At 36.7% G+C, this 13,611-nt stretch overlaps 3 protein-coding genes across 3 annotated transcripts; 1 reads left to right on the top strand and 2 right to left on the bottom strand.

Annotated features, from left to right (window-relative positions):
- Positions 1–239: 239 nt before the first annotated feature.
- Positions 240–3,102, top strand: LOC141828274 (replication protein A 14 kDa subunit-like). The gene is made up of 3 exons (XM_074715670.1): positions 240–339; positions 1,593–1,851; positions 2,743–3,102. Exons 2-3 carry the CDS (start codon positions 1,596–1,598, stop codon positions 2,805–2,807), a joined length of 321 nt encoding a protein of 106 aa, XP_074571771.1. The 5' UTR covers positions 240–339; positions 1,593–1,595; the 3' UTR covers positions 2,808–3,102.
- Positions 3,103–5,409: 2,307 nt separating this feature from the next.
- LOC141826885 (large ribosomal subunit protein eL22z-like) lies at positions 5,410–7,245 on the bottom strand. Its single transcript, XM_074714205.1, has 2 exons — positions 6,964–7,245; positions 5,410–5,753 (listed from the first exon to the last, which is right to left on the bottom strand). The coding sequence occupies exons 1-2, from the start codon at positions 7,203–7,205 to the stop codon at positions 5,609–5,611; spliced, it is 387 nt and encodes a 128-aa protein (XP_074570306.1). The 5' UTR covers positions 7,206–7,245; the 3' UTR covers positions 5,410–5,608.
- A 1,632-nt stretch (positions 7,246–8,877) lies between these two features.
- On the bottom strand, positions 8,878–12,571 carry LOC141826611 (lipase-like). The gene is made up of 11 exons (XM_074713869.1): positions 12,511–12,571; positions 12,251–12,340; positions 12,063–12,142; positions 11,018–11,083; positions 10,864–10,911; positions 10,712–10,779; positions 10,286–10,358; positions 10,048–10,209; positions 9,574–9,768; positions 9,304–9,392; positions 8,878–9,238 (listed from the first exon to the last, which is right to left on the bottom strand). Exons 2-11 carry the CDS (start codon positions 12,321–12,323, stop codon positions 9,031–9,033), a joined length of 1,062 nt encoding a protein of 353 aa, XP_074569970.1. The 5' UTR covers positions 12,324–12,340; positions 12,511–12,571; the 3' UTR covers positions 8,878–9,030.
- Positions 12,572–13,611: the final 1,040 nt, after the last annotated feature.

Genomic DNA, 13,611 nt, shown 5'->3' on the forward strand with positions numbered 1-13,611 from the left:
GGAAAATGTATTTAGATGAAATGGGCATTCCCATTGGCGAGTCAAGTTGGGCCCCGCCATTGCAGCCAATAGCAGTGGACTACCATGCCTAACTTTGCTAATAAAGTAGCCTGCACCGCTGCTCTGCCCTCCGATGAGATCCAACGGCTGATACTTCAGGTCGCACGTTATTTTCTACGCGGGGGCCCGTTCATCACATAACGCAAGTGGACCCACGGCCTGGGCGAGCGACGGAGCGAGGGCCTATAAAAGCGCTGCAAGCCCTTCGGCTTCTGCCACTCGCTCCCCTCACTGGCCGTCTCCGAGAAAAGAGGACGAATCCTGAGGCGCTGTGGAAAGGTGAAAACCCTAACCCTCTACGTAGATCTACTCTTTCCTATTGCATCTCTTTGATCTGATGTTGGTTTTGTTTGCCTTTTCACTATTGTGGTCGTCGCTGGGAGATTGGAGTGGATCGGTCGTTATGTTTAGGTTTTACTTGATCGATTTGTTTTCTTCGCAAATCTGCGCATGTGCGATACGCTTCATCATCTTTTAAACCATTCTCATGTCCCTATGTATAGTCCTGTAGATCGGTTTGGTTCCTGCCTTTTAGTGGCTGTCTGCGAGACGATAGAGCAACTTCAAACTCGATTATCCCTTGGATTCTTCTCCTTTCTAACTAGTCTAATCTTTTATGTTCGCCACTAACAGTTTATGAGAGTGCATTTCTTTTCTACTTGTTGGGATTTTTGGGGGGACATGTAGAAATTGTATTCTGAACATACCCTTTCTTGACGGCTTGATTTGAGATTTTTCTTGCGTCATCTATTTTTTGATTGGGTCATTCGCTGTGTTCTTATTTAACAAATTGCAAGAAGCAGGAAAAAACGAGTACCTTTCAATCGTGATCTGCTTAGTTTGATGGTCAGCAAGGTTACCTTAAACACCATGTTGAGACTTTTTCCTTGCATTATGTCTTCTCTGTGGTTTACATGATTTTATGGTCAAATTCAAGGGGGCATTGGTAGTTAAGCAACCTCTTGAGCCCACGCCAACTGCTTGACTAACTGTTGGATCATGATGTTTGGTTGTATTTGCTTGTGCACACTTGCTTGTCTGTCTGGTGATCTCTGCTAGGTTGCACCTAGGCGTGGTCAGGTCAGCTGCTACCTCTCCTACCTGACAAAATCACATGTTTGATCACAGAAAAACATTTAATGAGATAAATTGAGGGCAATGTGGTTCCATTATTAATTTTTCTCTACAGTTTGATGATCAAGGCAAGAATAATCGTTCGTGACTAGTTGTATGCAATGTCAAAACAAAACAACATATTATGTGAAAAATACTTTATCTTGGCTTCCGTATGCACACTATGTTTTCTGACCAAAATATAAGTTTATTACTTTGTTTATATGTTGTCACAGTATATAGCCACCTTCATGTTGGAGATTCTATTGTATAATCATGCTTGTAGTATCTGTTAAATATATAAATTTAGTCTTCGTTATTTGTTTGAGTCACCTTAATTTAATAATTGGTATCTAGAAAATATGTTTTACGTGTATAATTCCCAGCAGCTTTTTAAATTTCTATGCATGATTGTACAGAGTATGGATACATCTAGTCCTGCTGTTTTTGTCAACTCAGAGATTCTGAAAATGTACCTTGGTCGAAGAGTCCGGGCTGTCATTCAAGTCTTGCGAAATGATGCTGGAGTTATTGTTGGCAAATCAACTGATGGGCAACAGCTAACTGTTAAGGGCTCTCAGGCCTTTCCCCTGTCCCGTTATGTTGAGGTCATTGGCATTGCTGACAGCAACCAATCAATTCGAGCTGAAATATGCACTGATTTCGGTGAAAATTTTGGTAAATTTTGAACTCCACTCTTTTTTGTTTGTTTGTTTATACTTAAAAGATGTTTGATTAGGAGTAACCTTAATTAATTTTGATCTAGAATGCCACCTATAATAGTTTCATCTATCATAATTAGTCCTAAGCATTACTTTTTCTTCCTAGAAATGTACATACCTGAAAGGATCTTGGCTTACACAGAATAAAAAAAACTCTTGATTAAAAATGCAGTTTTTCCTCAATCTGTATTAGTTTACAGAAAATTCAAAATTAGACGGCTTTATCTCACATGTAAGACGTCATGACAGCTAAAAAATCCTGTATGAATTAACAAGTTACTCAAGGGTCTACAAGTCTGCTACATGTCTTGTTTGAAGCAAAGTATTATCGTATTTGGACATTCTAATTTTAATATATTTGAGGAGTTAAGTTCTTCAAATAAAAGGATGTTGGATATGCAAACTAAGAACAATTTGGTTTTTATAATTATGCTATGATTCCTTAATGACCATGTCTGTTGAAAGATTGATAATAAAATTTATGTTATAAAAAACAATGTAATATAATCTTCCATGCTCAAGCACTCTTTCTGATCCCTGAGACATTCTTAGGCACCGACTAAACACTTCGGCTTATCAATACCGATTTAAAATGGTTCCCATTACAAGATTAAAGGCATTCTAGCAATGCCTTACCTTGAGAGCTTAGCTTCTTGCTCGAGTGCAGTTTGATGAACATATACAAATTCCGAATCCTCATCTTATAATTTTTTTTCTTTCTTGTAGTTATGAAATGCAGAATATCATCCTATGTTTATTCAATCAGAGCATGTTTTTACCCTTCATATGTGCAACATAATATCTCCTGCTACTTTTCCATCACTGAACAAGTTCTTGTTCTTCTCAGATTCGTCAGCTTACAATGGGTTATGCCAGCTCGCGAATGGCAAATTTAAGAATTTATTTCTCTAGAAAACTGGTAGCGGCTGCTGGATGTGATCTTACTAGGGCATAAACCAGACCAACAAGTCACTGAGATAAGAAAAACTTGTTTTCCTGTCAATATTCTTACTGTCGTGATTGATGAACTGTCTGTGTGATTTGCAAATCATTTTTTCCTCGACATATTATGGTCTAGGGTTGTCATGGGCTGATGCATGGGCCCAATGGGGCGGAGTCAGGAATTATGATCTGGATTAATTTTTTTTTTTTCAAAAGGAACTGGATTAATTTTTTTTTTCAGAAGGAAGATACTTATGCACTGTGATATACTTGGGTTGATCTGATCGTGGAACTTAATTAGGGATTTAGGATGGATCAGATGCATGGGCTGGCATGGCATGAGTTTGTTGGGCTTAAACTTTTTTGTGCTGGTTCTTGGCCCAAATCAATTGTACCACTTAGGTAAGGAAAAAATTGTGTTCCTTTTATCTCATTCTTAAATGAATGTTTAAAGAGCAATTATGGTGCCCCATGGCGTAGCACAGACACACATGGTATTATTGGTGTAATGGTTAGGGATCTATTCTCAGGAGGTGATGACCTGCATGGCCCGTCATGTGCTTAACGGTTACTTGAATGAACCTTTTTCCATACCTGTGGGCCGACTCTAGGAGGGCCGTTGAGGCAGTGAATCTACTTTAAAGAGCAATTATGGGTGTGGCCTATCTTTACCTTCAAATGAAAATGCTTTATTTGAAAATTTTATATTATATAAACTGAATGCTGCTATATATTACTAATTCAGTTGCTTCTCATTTTCAATCTCAAAGTGAAATTACTAGCATTGTGTAGAACTCATTTCAGCAACAGCAGAACCACCACCATGTTTAATGTTTGTAGGAAAAAAAAAGTAAAAATATAGCATTAGTGATACAAAAACTATGATCATTTCTCACATTTGAATGGAGAATACAAGGAACAATTCATGTTGCAGCTCAATCATAATATTGGAACTCGGCATTCTACTAATGTCAGCATTTGATACTGCAATTAGAGAGCATTAGGGCTGCATCTTCCTCTGGTTCACAAGGTCTCCAAATGCTCCCTTTTGATTCATTCATTAGAGCGATGCCCTTGACGGAAAGGTCTTTTCTTATATTGTCCGAGATCTCGGACTCCTTGTTTTTCCTCACTAGGTTTCTTTCTCGATGAGCTGCTGTATTTGTTCCTCAGTTATCCCAACTCTAAATAGTGCTTTATCTTTTAAGATCTGTTGAATCAAGAGAATTCTCATAGCTGTCGAAACTGCAAGCAATTGAACTCCAGCGAAAAAATAAAATAAAATAGCAATTACCTCAGAGCAAGAAGTGTATCACTATCCTTGTTACATCATGATATTACATAACATGATGTCTTACAAAACATGCATCACTATCCTTGTTACAAGAATTTATACTCACTCAAATTTGCTGAAATATGGTCGACTGTTATGATGGCTACTTGGTGTAAGCAGGAACAAAAGAGATAGAAGAAAGATGTAAAGCATCAGGAAGAAGATATCAGTCAAAAGGGGACAGATTAAAAGAAAAACATAAATTTTAAGAATATGGGGAGAGAAACATCATAGTGATGGCATGAGGGTAACCTAAGTTTGTTTTCGAGTCTCGAAAACTCCAAGCCTTGCTTAGGAGAAGGCACTGTTGTTATATAATAGTTATATTAGTATACTTTTAGGTTTTGTCTAAACCAAATTTAGAATTTATGTTTATAAGTAACTAACCAGCCATTTTAAGACAAACAAATTTAGAATTTATTTTCAGAAATCACCTGTATTGTAAAGGACGTCGAAGGCGACATAAGCGCGAGCATGGCCAATATGGCTGTAATCGTAAGGCGTGATGCTGCAGACTTACCTGGAGACTTGTCCTTCGACCAGAGGCTTGAACGCTTCCTTCTGCTTCGACATTGAATTGAAGAGAACCAGCTCCGGATTCCCCATGGATCTCCGAATCCGGTTCCTTTCCTTTTCCTAAAACTTAAACCCTAATTCTGCGACCGTATCCCGCGAGAGAACCGGCAGCGTGCTGGGGCAGAACATGCAAAGGGAAAGCCAATGATGCCGTCTCCGAGGCGGGTACATGAGGTTACTGTGTTTAAGTTTATTCATCTTATTTATTTATTTATTAAAAATGTTATAGATTTCACGTTAAGTTTACATTTTTTTATAATTTAGATAAAATACATGAACTTATATTATTTTTTTATTTTAAAGATATTATCAATATTTTAAAATTATAAAATTTTAGAAATTACTATATATCATTAATGAACAAGTTTAAAAGAAAATTTTATAAAACCAAATTTGTTTAACCCATTTTTTTAATATTTACGCTTTTAATTATTTTTAAAATTATAAAAATCCTTTTTAAATCAATTAAATTACAATTTTACTTAATATTATTAAATACTTAAAATTATTAACTGCTAGCAATTTTTATAAAATACAACTAAAAATTTTAAAAAGAAAATATATATATATAAACAGCTTGTGTTTACCTTCTGATAAAGGAAAGAAAAAGGATCAAAAAATACACATCCCAATTCAAATATATATATATATATATTTCAAAACTTATCACATAAAATTTATTAGATCATTTCCCCAAAAGCATAGCATTGAAGAATATCTTTGACCTAAACAACCTCACACATAAAGAAGTCAACTGGAAATAATAAGCATTCATTCAAACAAACAGTACCAAACAAGAAGCATACTACATTATCAAAAATAAACCCTAACAATGCACCTTGCACAAAGGTAGCATGGCAGATTAATCTTCCTCCTCCCCCTCGTTCTCTGCGATGTTGAAGTACCGCAGTTCGTAAACATTGCGGTCCTTGTTCGAAGCAATGACTCGCAGCCAGTCGCGCACATTGTGTTTCTTCAGGTACTTCTTTGTTAGGTACTTCAAGTATCTGTAAGATCAGAGGTAAATGCAAAAGGGGTTTAAGCTGATGATGAAAACTAGATGGAGGTCTGAAGAATAAAGATGGTGAAATTAGAGTGATGAGTAAAGAGATTTACAATCACAAAGGCAATTGACAAAGTGATGCAAGAAGCCTTTTTTACATGTTTGATTAGTTTACAGCAATTCTAACTGTAAATTGTAAATTGTGAAACATCCCCAAACCAAAAGCTTCAAAGTGCTCAGGCTTATATGATAATTGCTTAAAATTTAACAAAATGTTACACAAGAATATGCATTTTAGGTCTTCCTCACTATTTCCCCTCCTCAAACCTCCCAAGAAATAGAATGGAGTATAAATCATAGTTTCAAGAAATTCTATGATAACTAAGACGAAACAAGCACAAAAATAAAAAAAAAAGCAATCGAGAGGAGGAAAGTCTATGCAAACATAGAAAAATTTTCCCTCCTGTCTGGTGACTTTTACTCATTGAATCCTGCTGTTTGCACCCAGAACTAACCGAGCAACTATTATTTCAGAGTACAAATACATAGAAAATATTGTTAAGGATATGCCAAAACATGCCATCATTTCATTAAAAAGTAAGTCAAAAGAAGATAAAAAAGCAAGTTTTACTCCTAGATATGAACTCAATTTATGTATAAATTCACAGTCATATCTTTAGAAGCCAAAAATCTTAATCCAATATAATGTTCAGGTCTTCAATCTGTTCCTATAAACAACATATAAGAGCCTCGAAGTTTTATAAACAACAATTCAGTATCTGTATTTGTTCTACGTTCTTTTACAAAGGATGAATTGAGGCCTGCAAGCTATGTGATCCACTTATCTTCTTTAATCATGAGACTTCTGTTAATCCATTCAATAAGCTAACTATAGGAGTGAATACCTGAAGTTTATCCATTTCAAATCAGAAAAAAAAACATAAACCTGCAAGATTTCTTCATCTTATCATCCTTCTAGCTATGTTAGACAAGATGCTAACATACATAATTTTGATAACTTAGCATTTAAAGGATTACCTAACAAAATGTGATCTAAGATTCAAAGCCAATGGCACCTGATAAGGAGCAACTTCTTTGTAAAAACATTCGGACAATAGACACGACCAGCTAAGCCGCCGAAGTTGAACGGAGATCACCATGATCAATGTATGAGATTCAACATAAAGGAAAAGTAAGATGTGAATAATCGTTACCGCTTGGAGAAGGGCCCTTCAGAGGTGACGGTGACCTTGCTCTTGTCACGGCTAATGGTGACGGCGTCGCCAAGGGCGCCGGCCTTGCCTCCGTTCACCTTGATGCGTTCCTGGAGGAACTTCTCCAGGGAGGCGATGTCCATGATCTTGTCCTCCACCGGCTTCGCGCAGTCGATGACAAAGGTGGAGCCCTTCTTCTTCCCTCCCTTCGCACCGGCCACCGCCGATCCACCGCGACTCATCTTCCGAACGAGTACAGCCGCCGCTTCCGGAGACGTCTATCCGAATTGCTGCGTTATTTAAATGGCTCAATCACGCAGAAACCCTAGAAGAGGCGGTACGGTGTCCCGCGGTTGAGAATAGGCAAAATGGTGGCGAAGCGATGTGTGATATGATCTATTAAAAAAATAATTATAATAATAAATTAAAAAATAATAATAGAAATTTGAAATTGGTAAAAAATAAATTTTATTAAATACTTTAAAATAGTAAATTTGAAAAAGATTTCTTTTGACAAATTTATTGGGCGAAAATTAAAATAATAGGAATGGTAAAAAAGATATTTTTTTTATTTATTATCAACTATCATTCCACCTTTATACATTTATTTTTTGAAATTGTCTTAATTTTTTTTAAATCCAAATTAGTCTCATGGACTCAATCCCTGGGTGGTCGGTCCGATCCCACGGAAGTTTCTCACCGACCACCAGGATAAATCGAGAAGCGCATACAGCGGCCAATCCAGATGTCCAGCATCCTTTGATTGCATCCAAGTCAGTCTCATGGACTCAATCCTTGGGAGTGGCCGGTTCGGTCCCACGGAAGTTTCCCACTGACCACCAGGGTAAATCGAGAAGCGCATACAGCGGCCAATCCAGATGCCCAGCATCCTTTGATTGCATCTCCCACCGACCACCAAGGTAAATCGAAAAGCGCATACAACGGCCAATCCAGATGCCCAGCATCCTTTGATTGCGTTCCCCATTTGGAAGAAAATTCTTACAAATACGCCGTAGCTGGGGATCGAATCGCGGGTCCCTGGGTCACAACCCGGATGTCATACCGTTGCACCATTGCCCCGGGGACTTTAACACTAATGATAATCCCAGTAGCCACATCTCTGGGGGTGGTCGGTCCGGTCCCACGGAAGTTTCCCATCGACCACCAGGGTAAATCGAGAAGCGCATACGGCGGCCAATCCAGATGCCCAGCATCCTTTTGATTGCGTTCCCCATTTGGAGGAAAATTCCTGCAAATACGCCGTAGCTAGGGATCGAACCGCGGGTCCCTGAGTTACAATCCGGATGTCCTACCGTTGCACCATTGCGCCGGGGACGGGGACTTTAACACTAATAAACTATGTAGTAACATTTCATCTCTAATTAACATCGAATATTATATTATAATAACACTTCAACTTTAATCAATATTAATAATATTATATTATAATAATTACAATTCATAACTTATGATATGATACTTCATCTTTAGTCAACACTAATCAATATTAGTCACCTAATCAATATTATATTATAGCAGCTGTAAAGATAATAATTACTATAACTACATAATTGTAACAACTACATAATCGTAACTGCTATAATTATGTAACAGTTACGAGATCATAGTAATTATGATATTATTACTGTTACAATAGCATAAAAAATGAGGACAATTTTAGAAATAAAATGTACATATGTATGATGGAATATCATTTTGATAATAAATCAAAAACGAAAAAAGACATCCTTTTGAGTTTTGCTTTTGAATAATTTAACAGTTCAATCTTGATGTTGTATGAAAAAAAGATAATTCGGTCATGAAGTGATGGTGTTGCATTCCCTCGTATTAGTTTCCTTCGTTACTCAAATAGTTTTGTTAATTATGACAATCTACTCATAAAATAGTTCATAATTGATACAATTTGGATGCTAATTCAATTCATCATCCACCAAAGATCACACACAGACTACACGTAAGATTGTGTCTAGTATTTACAGGCAAATAGCAATCGCAAAGTATTCTTCTACGGGCAGTTTTTCGATGCAAACTCACAAGGAACTAACTCTATAGAGAACTACCAACCGATCGAGGTGAAACTATTTTAGAATGTAGAGTAGTGGGTTCCCTCCATAAGATTATGCTGCCATTGTACTCTAGATAGTATTGTGAGACACTAGCATCCACAAGAGCCCTACAAGAGCCCCAAGCATCGGCTTCGAGGTCGACACCATAATACTCGAGGTGATCAGCTAGACTCGTCCCGTAGACGGACCTATTCGACGATGAAGCATGAGCATTGATGTAATGGTACACTGAAGGAAAGAAGGTGCAGAATACCTGCTGCAAGTTGGGTCTTCTCCAGAGCCATCACAGATCTTCTCTTCTATATACTCTTGGCCATCCACTTCAGCGCGATGGAGCCATACCTGATTTGTCGTCGAAATTAATGGCTTTCGAGCATATGGAAATGAAGCTTAGTTGACTGAGAGTTCTATGAGAGCTACAATTCATAATTCCAAAGAGTATGATCCGAAGAGGAATAAGATGGAACACATTTTATAGAGGTTCATCACGCTCGATAGAAGCAAAAGTTTGAAAAGATTATACCTCTCTTGGGAAATGATGGTATGTTCTTTTCGAGAAAGAAGCATAATATGGTGGCAAATGAGGTACTATATCTTTAGCATGAGTCACGCGAATTGTATCAGGCACTTGCTTGCTGAAGTAGGCAGCAAAGGCAGGGTTCCCTACTCGAGGTTGTCCAAAGGTCATAAGCTGAACATGTTCTACTCCATAATTTACCTGAAAAGGATTCAATTATAAGTCCTGTTACATAAAGATTCCGACTAGTTGCCACAATAAGAAAAACAATAAGCAAGATAAAATTGTTCAGTTAATATCATTAGTACCCTCACAGGATTTCCATTCTTAGAAACAAGTTTACAAACAACTATAAGAAAAAATACAGATAAGAAGCTGTGGGCATCATCGTAACCACACGAAAACCAGTGCTAATTACAATTAGTGCATAATTTGAGTTTTTTGAAGAATTTTGAGGGCAAAATTTTTCATCGAACTTACATTAAGATCAAGTGCACAGAATGAAGCAATAGCCCCTCCCATAGAATGTCCCGTAACCATAATCTGTATATCTCCATATAATTCCTTAATCCTTTGAACAGCACTTGTAATCCCATAACGGAGAGCCGTGTTATGGTAAGCGCGATAAAACCCGTGATGAACCTATGGAGCCAAAAAAAAGGCAGCACAGTGATGATTTGTAAGAACTGAATAGAGTAAAAATTGGTATTTAGCATACCTTTGCATCTTTCACACCCGGGTAATTCAAATCAAGCTGCACCCAAAACAAATCCTGAATCCAATTCTTTATGCTGTGTCAATCAGTAATTCAAAGTGTCAAACTATGCCCAATGGCCATAAACACCAAGAGAGGTAGTAATTTGAAAATATTTATTTATCTTATTTTCCTTTTCTTTTGTAATTAAGAGATATATAAAGTGAGGAGAGCAAATATCCAATAAACTCTGTGCTTAGTAAATTGATATTGATGGTTCAAGACAAAGTAGGAGAACAATGACAGAAGACAACAGTTGCCATTCTTTGGATAAGAGGCATTGTGCCACAACTGCAAATTATGATTCTATAATAAATGGTTGGTCACTCGATATCTATTGTGTTGTTAAGAGGAAAATTGAAGAGATGATTGATTTAAAGTGAATTTTACCTGTTTTCGCTGGTGCCTCTGATAGCAATAATGGTAGAATTCAGATCATGATCAACTCCCACAAAGGCCTACAAAATAATTTGCATATTAATGACAACGGAAAATCTTCTGCGTTTGGTTTAACATGCATAAAAACTTTGGTTTAAGTGCACCTGTAAGCAGTTTTCAACATCAACAATCAGCTCTACCATCTCAAACCCCTATTGTAGGGAGACAGTCTCGTGAGTAAGTTACAAAGGTCATCATAAAAAGACAACCTTTGCTGAAAGGCAAACTTTTGATTCAGTAAATGATTGTTCCTTTTACCTCTGTCAAATCATTACACCTCGAGCAGGTCCATGTATAAAGTGCTGTAAGATCTGTGATGTAAACCTGCAAAAAGCATTTATACTTGCAGGAATTATGAACACAAAATACAAGCAGACCAATGGCTAAAAGGAAATATATTGAATGGTGTCTCGAATCTGTATCCATGTAAGAAGAAAAACAAATTTTCAGTATGTTTCGGAAACATTTGTTTATTAAAAGGTTCTTTCTCCAAAAAATTCACAAATATGAAAATTTTCCTTTAAAAAATTAGCATAGCTACTAAACTGGAAGCTATAGGATGCCAAACTTTTTTCTTCCACAACTAAACACAATTTTTCTGAGCCTAAATAATAAACAGTCATTGAGTCAACTTAGATATTAATTCTTAAACAAACAAACCACTGTAATGGCATCAAGAAGACTGCATAAGCCCCCATGGACATAACTGAGTTGGTACTTGGATGGTAGATTATCACATGAAAACAGAGATTGAATCCCCGAGGGAACAATCCCTTGGGAAATAAAATCTCTTCCACCTAAAAAGATCGTTCAGTTACCGTGATTTAAATTACTCCCTTCATCATGCTGTGGAGCCGGCGGTGAGGAGCACTTGGGGTGAGCGAGTCACCTTTTGCCACATCATATTTTCTTTCCCACTCTATGCCCAAATCATTACTAAGTCCAAAGTTCCAATTTATAAGGCCGACAACATTGATTTTTTTTTTTTGCAATATTAAATTTGTGTAAAGCTTTTTTTTCTCATCTGTTATTCCTACATAGCAACAAAAGAAACATATTGCCTTTCTCTAGTGATAAGAAGCCATAATAGGAGGATTATTTGGCAAACATGTTAGATATGCAGTAAGGATGTGAAACACAGGAATCAACTCCAAGAAAAAGCCTTATAATCATAACAGATCAGCTTGAGAACAACCGAGAGTTCAGCAAACCTTTATGTTTGAGTGTATAAGCATAGAATTTACTTGCATAGATTCCAAATGAAAACTTCTAAATATGTTGGCATGTAATCTTTGATACTCACAGCAGAAGCATATTCCACAAGTATCTTCGCAATAGTTTGATTGTAGCAAGGGTAGTTATTTTCATGCTCGATCGCGATTTCTGTTCACCACCATGAGCAAGTATTACAAGTCTTGAATCAAAAACATGTAAAGAGAAGCATACCAATTTTCACACACAATGCCCAACAGAGGTAAGAGTTCAGCTTACCTCTTCCACCGGAAACACCAAGCCATCCGACCAAAACCAGCAGCATTAACCACGTCCGTCGGGCAAAGGCCATCCAAACAGGGAAGATTCCTACAGGAACAGCAAAAAAGACTAATCTTTCTGCGATTCTTCGAGCATTACATGGAACTGAATGCGGAAAGGAGGTACAGAAAAAGGGGAACCAAATCTCCAACAGAAAATGCTGAAATAGAGCGAAAAAACAAAACTTTAAGCGAAGAAAGACAGGAACAGGAACTTACTTTCTTTGAAATCGCGTTGGGAGCAGCAATCGATCGCCAAAATGTGAAGTAGCGATTTGGTTTCTTTCCAATCTGTTAATCATCTTCCAGCACTAGACCACAATTTTTAAATCGCGGAGGAATTCTAATCCCCAATCAATGACGTCCACGTGGACGTGGCCCACTAGATTCCTGTTTTGCTTTTGTATTTTTATTTGGGATTACAATAGCAGAAAATTATTGACATAATATTAAAAGAACCCCCTAAATTATTTGTATTTCGGTAACAATATCTCACTCATAATTTGATATTGGAAAATTCTCTTTTTTAAAACAGTTTTTATCGAAATTCGATCAAAGCTTAAAGATGGCTGTTCTAATTATTCTAAGGGCACAAATATGAATAAAAGATATCCTCTATTTTTTGTTGCCAATTATAATTTTAAAATTTTTTTTACAATACTCATTAGTAAAAAAAATAATTGAAAACACCTCTTATTTTTATCGCTATTTTTATATATCCAAATATTTAGGCTTCAGTCGTTTTATCATTATTGTTAAAAGGGTAAAAAAGAAAGTCTCATCTTAAATTTTCTTTCTCAATTATTATTATTTTTTAAATAGATTGGCCAATAGTAAAATAATTTTAAATTTATAAAAAGATACTTTTAAATTTGAGTCGATGTAATTCATCAAATTACCGTTTGCTAAAAAGTGTTGAAAAGATTATCAAGGGTCCTCTGTGATAAAGTTCCTTTCCTGAAATAATTGCAGCTCACGTGCCTTAGTTAATTCGATTGCATTTATGCTACTGTTTTGTTGTGTTATGTGTGATCCCTGGGAGAATGGTGCAACGGTAGAACATTCGAGTTGTGATCAGAGATTCATGATTTGATCTCTAGCTACGGTGTATTTATAAAAATTTTCTTTTAAATAAGTAACGCAATCAAAGGATATTGGACATCTAGATTGACCGTCGTATGTGTTTTTCGATTTATCCTAAATAAAAAATTTATGTGGAATCGGATCGATGGACAAGCGTCTAAAAGCGATGCAATTAGTGCATGGAAATAAAGAGACAAAGTACCGTCACGATCAGGTGGGGCCATCCATTGTGGTGCC

The sequence above is a fragment of the Curcuma longa genome, chromosome 4 (genome assembly GCF_044706935.1).
Source record: "Curcuma longa cultivar G26 ecotype Majalengka, Jawa Barat chromosome 4, ITB_CL_G26_1.1, whole genome shotgun sequence".
NCBI classification, from domain to species: domain Eukaryota; kingdom Viridiplantae; phylum Streptophyta; class Magnoliopsida; order Zingiberales; family Zingiberaceae; genus Curcuma; species Curcuma longa.

Coding starts and splice junctions, on each gene's coding strand:
- LOC141826885 (XM_074714205.1), bottom strand. CDS start 7,205: ATGAGTCGCGGTGGATCGGCGGTGGCCGGTGCGAAGGGAGGGAAGAAG. Junction 5,754..6,963: donor GAAGGGCCCTTCTCCAAGCG/GTAACGATTATT, acceptor CTGATCTTACAG/ATACTTGAAGTACCTAACAA.
- LOC141828274 (XM_074715670.1), top strand. CDS start 1,596: ATGGATACATCTAGTCCTGCTGTTTTTGTCAACTCAGAGATTCTGAAA. Junction 1,852..2,742: donor TGATTTCGGTGAAAATTTTG/GTAAATTTTGAA, acceptor TGTTCTTCTCAG/ATTCGTCAGCTTACAATGGG.
- LOC141826611 (XM_074713869.1), bottom strand. CDS start 12,323: ATGGCCTTTGCCCGACGGACGTGGTTAATGCTGCTGGTTTTGGTCGGA. Junction 10,912..11,017: donor GGTGTAATGATTTGACAGAG/GTAAAAGGAACA, acceptor TCCCTACAATAG/GGGTTTGAGATGGTAGAGCT. Junction 9,393..9,573: donor ACCATCATTTCCCAAGAGAG/GTATAATCTTTT, acceptor ACGACAAATCAG/GTATGGCTCCATCGCGCTGA.